The following is a 5,404-nucleotide window of genomic DNA, read 5'->3' on the forward strand; positions in this document are numbered from 1 at the left end:
AACATCTACGCTATACAGTTGCAAACTTCTGCTATAAGAGCGTTCATGGGCTAGCCACGTCACATTATATCTACTACAATCCTTTATGTGGCCTTTTCTTTCTGTTTTTTTTTAAAGGAAAGCTGTTCATGTATGTCCTACACCCTCTGAGTCGTTCGTCATACCAACTGCATAAAACAAGCTTATTTAGGAGGGTAAAATTTATTCAGACCTTGAATGATATGTGACGGTGTGTTTATTCTATATTTGTTTCGAAGTGACAGCGATGTCGATATTTGTTTCGAAGTGACAGCGATGTGGTGTATAGTTTTTCTTTATAGTTGGGTCTATGCATAACGAAGACTTTGTGAAGTTAATATGATCTTGTAAATTGTAGTGTTGGTGCAATCGTACATGAAGCCTACGTTCGGTGGCACACTTGGTATTAGTCATAAGCTCGCATATGATCTGTCTTCCGGCTTTTCGGAGTGTTCAGGAATTCGACACACTTCTCGGGTGAACTTGAATGTTAACAGTGTTGCGGAACTTTCACACACTGCATGCACACGTCCTACGTTTATTCCGCTGGCTTAACCGACTGTGGTTTTTGAACTGGCCTGGTTTGCCCTAAATTACAATGCATCAGTGTCATCTTCAAAACGCGGTCTACTTTCTAAAGGAGACTCCTATATACGAGTGGCAAAATTGGGTTCCTTTGTGAATCGGGTTTTTATTGTCCGTCACTGGAGCTCACCGAAGGCGATTCTCAAATAGTGTGGTAGTTACGCATGCATACCACAGCCCTCTATACGAACTGTTGACAATAACTATAACAAGTAGTTTATTCGAGACTTATTTGAACAACAACACAAAATAATCGGGTGGCTTTAACGCCATGCATAACCTTTGCAACGTCTCTTGTCAGGCTTTTGATAAACTGCCAAACGAAGTTGGCTGGGCTCCGTCCACGTGGACAAGGGTAGGGTAGAGTGGAGTGGGGCGCGTTAGGGTGGGGTAGGTTGTGGCTTTCGGAGAAAATTCTCGTTTTCGAACTAAAAGGTATTTCTTCCAAGCACTTTCAACATAAACCTATGTAGTCTAAGTTGTTTACAACACAATGCCTGTACTACACCAGCCAGATGTTAAAAACATGACTGGATATCTACACTGTAGTCATCAATCAATTCGCCTGGTTTACGCCATGTGCCATTTACTTATACAGCACGTGCATTTCTTTTTCCTTCGAAGTGATTGTATTAAGTATACTACAGTAAGAATATGCCGATTAATAAGCCTATGTTACTGTGAGAACAAACTAGCCTGGGAAAATCAAGAGTTCACACTGCCACAAGTTCAGGATTTTTTAGATACATCCGGACACATCACCTAGCTGGGGAGAGGTGACGAGGGGCGGGGGTGTGTAACTGTATTAGACAATTAAAACACCTCAGTAATACAGCAGTTAGCAGTTTCTGTCCAACAAGGATATGGTGTCAGAAAGTGTAAACGGATGTGTCTGTCCAAGGCCAAAACACGATAAGTACAGCGGGGGATATCAGAACACCCTCAAAGCGAAATTGTTGACAAGCATTTACCAGTCGTCATGTCATCGAGATTGGTTGGCACATACTTGGATGGCACAAGTCTTGACATGGCCATTACTAATAGCATCTTGCAGTTTTTTCAGTACATGGGGACTTTCCTGTGACGTTTTCCATCACATACAGCCTGCTTGTTGACCAAGTCAATACACCAATCAGTTCCATGTTCAGATAATGGTGAAAGAATCAACATCAATCAATCCCCGTCTAAGTCATACACATTAGATCCGTTTTTCGTTTTCTCGATATGCTGGCAACGAGTGACATTCACTGATAACAGCTTCGGCTACAAACTGGCAATAGAAACAATACAAAGACCAACAAAGCGAAATAGCTTGATGATAATTAAGCGAATGTTTTAATTTGTGAACACACGAGGTATGATGTGGAATTAAATAACTAGTTGACAAGGGTGACAATTATGTCTGTTGAAACGAAAATGCGTAGGCTAAACTAGCCAATTCTTGAAAGAAAAAAAAAATGATATAGATCATATATAATATATATATATATATATACACTCACAATTACACTGATGCATTCTACATTCACTCGGTCTTTGGTGATCTCTCATAATTTAACAGAAAATATATAAAAGAATATAACGCTTCACTAACATACATACAGACAACATACAGGCTACATTTAGCTTCCTTCTTGGTAACCAAACGTACAGATCAATAAATAAGTCATACATAAGTTAAATTAAATCCAGTGAATAATGCAGCGATTTTTCCCCCCTAACAGGTCGCTTCAGAAAAAAAAAAAAAAAACGATGAACGAATTACGTCTTAAAAAGTCAGTGGTTTACAAAATATAATTATCTTATCTTCACATCTTTCATATTATTTAGACTAAATAAGCGACCATACATAAATATATATAATACTTCACAAAAACGTTTCCTGGAAATGGCCTCCAAGAGCTTGCGTATAACTCGATTCCCAGTTAAGTAGCCGCTGGGAACATAAATAGATGAAATAATAACAAGGAATGGAAGTTCGTTGCTCAACTTTTTTTGCATAGGCCCGTCATTACTTGCACATATTGATTGTAGTTTTGTAACCTGCGTACATAATAAGTCAAATGTTAAACCGTTTGGTAATTGGTCCCATCTTCAAGCCACGATCTACAAAAAGGCACTTGTAAATTAGTCATGTTGACAACTCCGGTTATATTCCTGATTGTTTTATAAAAATAGACTTCACCAACAATATGGAAACAGGACTACGGTCCGAATTGTCAAGTCCGTAGGAACTGTGTACGGAGGAACTCAGTCATCAAGGGACAACTGACTGAATACCGGCAGTCGAAGTCCCTTACTCACGTCTAGTGGAGACCCACAGGTTTCGAACTCGTAACCACTGCCAGTTGATCCCAAACTGTCGCCGGAGACACTTTCGGGTGGTGACGGTGTTGAACCGAACAACTCGTAACCGTGCGGACTGTCGGCTGGTCCAACAGACAATCCCTGAGGAGGCGATGTTGTTGTTGTCGTCGCCGTGTTGTTCCTCTGGTTCACCAAGAAATTCAACTGCTGCTGGAAGAAAGCGCTGTTCAAGTGATGATTGTTTAGAATACTGTCTAGGTTGGGTTGTGTCTGGATGTTAATGGGGGCGATCAAGGAAGCCAGAGTGTGGTCTTGAAGCGATGTCAGGTTGACAGGTGCTGTGGTGGTTGTCGCTGTTGAAAGTGGTGTCGGTACGGGAATGAAGTCAGAATTGATGTCCTCTCCGAAAAATGTTGGGCTAAGCGACGGACTACCGGTCCCGCTAGACGAAGAGCTCTCGCTGGGGGAAGTGAGAGACGTCAGGCTCAAGTTGATCGTCTTGGGTCGTTGAACCGGACCTGGCTGGACTGCCTTCGAACTGAACTGTGTTGATTGCATGGACGAAATGTGTTTGGGTGGGATGGGCTGGTTCCTCTCCTCCTCGTTATGAATGAAATGACATCTAGACCCATAAGGACAGAAAGCTGTGGTATGAAATGTGCGGCAGGGTTCGGTTTTGTACTTGGGGTGTCTGGCCAGGTTTCGTAGCTCGTGCATTCCATGGGCGAACTGGCACTTGTCAGCGTATTTGCAGTAACCACTTTCCTCGAAAGGCCGGCACAACTCAGTCTTGTAACGGCTCGAGTTGATATTAGCATTCCGTCCAGAAACTCTGTCGCAGGGTTCGCTCAAACTTCTGTCCAACTTGCGGCCCTCACGACTGTTGGTAAAAGCGCTGTCATTGAGTGAGATCAACGTGGGAGTGAGAGGCGGGCTGAGTTTACCACTGCCGCTGCTTGCCGTACTCAACGCACTTGTTGAGCTGCCCGAGTAATTTCTGTGTCGTGGTAGTCCAGGTAAAGATCCTACCATCCGTCGTTCAGGGCTCAGCTGCATTTTCAATCGGTTATTCTTGCGATTCTGAAATAAAAAATAAAAGATCTTGTTAACTTTGCACAGTAGTAGCACTAAAACTAATGCAGCCATCAGCGGCATGCCGATGCAATGGGCTTTAAAAATGGAGACCTCCAGCGTGAGCTTAGAGTCATCGATCGATGTTAGCTAGAAGACGAAATCGGCGGTAATATTCAAAAGTTTGGAAATGTTGGCTAAGTTTACACTTACCTGATATAAGACTTCGCCTACGTCGTAAAAAGCAGAACCACAAGCAGATGACATATTTCTGTATATTGCGTACGATATCACAAATGTTCTCTTTCACTCTCTGTCGTACAGCGGCTGGCCTGTCTGTTATATGCTTGCAAACTCACAGTGGGCGGGATACCACGTGGTGATTAACCACTAGAGGCGGGCAACAGCTAGCGTCTTATTGGCTGGAGTATCGGAACGTTATCCTTGATTGACAGGTTGTAGTGTTTGCGCGCTGAAAGCCGACGTTTTCATTGGCTATTCCGAGTCAATGTCACTTGTTGCAACATTGTCCCATTTTACAAGCGTCATTCCAATGGTTGAGATGTCAGGCCGGCAAGATCTAGAAAACATACATGGGCACATATGCCCTATATGACTTACTGCTTTTTATATAATTCCTCCCGTAGCTTTCCACATTTGTCAAAATAAGCCTCACGCAGTTTATTACATTTAGTGGAAATGCGGCTAAGAGACGTAATCAGATTAATGTCAGTAATATTTAAAAAAAAAAAAAAAATTTATGCTGATAGATTTGGTATATTCAGTCAGTCTTCTATAAAATGACAGTTGTAATGGTATTCTGAACGAAAACGTTTGATACTGTAATGGTATAATATATAAATATCGGGGACAAGAGCCTTGAACAATCAAACTACATTACATTTATGTTTGTACCCTTAGGCGGTTTGGTGGGAGGGTCCATGCACAATGACAGTTAAAATGAAATCCGCGCCAGCTCTGACGTAACATTACACGCGTGATATCTTTCCCGCTTTCCTTTCTCTCTCTCTGGGTGAACGAATGCAGCTTGGTCGAGTAAACAAGTTGCGTTGTGAAATTTCCCCTGGGCTTATCACAGAAACTTATTGTAAGGCGGTCAGTCGTTTTGTGTAAAACATCCAAATGTATTTGGTTCTAAAGTGAATGTACTTGCATGGATGTTAGTTGAATTTCCAAATTTATTACTCATTTTGAACCGATGCTTGTGATTATATTAATTTTAACGTGTCATAACTGAAAACACACTGTAATTGTTGTTTTTGCTTACGAAATCTGTACGTTTCAGTCTTGCTATTAGTTGTTTTCGTGACGAAATCGTAAGCTGTAGTCCTATAGTAAGACTGACTCAGTGTATGAAACGAACAGACAGGACACGGGGAGAAATTGGGGTAGCGCTTGGGGT

The 5,404-nt window shown here is 41.9% G+C and overlaps 1 protein-coding gene across 1 annotated transcript; it reads right to left on the bottom strand.

The window, feature by feature from the left end:
* Positions 1-1,915: 1,915 nt before the first annotated feature.
* Positions 1,916-4,338, bottom strand: LOC135466634 (mRNA decay activator protein ZFP36L2-A-like). Its single transcript, XM_064744226.1, has 2 exons — positions 4,195-4,338; positions 1,916-3,990 (listed from the first exon to the last, which is right to left on the bottom strand). Exons 1-2 carry the CDS (start codon positions 4,246-4,248, stop codon positions 2,854-2,856), a joined length of 1,191 nt encoding a protein of 396 aa, XP_064600296.1. The 5' UTR covers positions 4,249-4,338; the 3' UTR covers positions 1,916-2,853.
* Positions 4,339-5,404: the final 1,066 nt, after the last annotated feature.

Source organism: Liolophura sinensis, chromosome 6 (genome assembly GCF_032854445.1).
Source record: "Liolophura sinensis isolate JHLJ2023 chromosome 6, CUHK_Ljap_v2, whole genome shotgun sequence".
Lineage (NCBI taxonomy): Eukaryota > Metazoa > Mollusca > Polyplacophora > Chitonida > Chitonidae > Liolophura > Liolophura sinensis.

What these genes read in the sequence shown, in the direction of transcription:
- LOC135466634 (XM_064744226.1), bottom strand. Translation starts at nt 4,248, where the DNA reads ATGTCATCTGCTTGTGGTTCTGCTTTTTACGACGTAGGCGAAGTCTTA. An exon ending in TAGGCGAAGTCTTATATCAG is followed by an intron (nt 3,991 to 4,194) that starts GTAAGTGTAAAC and finishes TTTTTATTTCAG; the next exon opens with AATCGCAAGAATAACCGATT.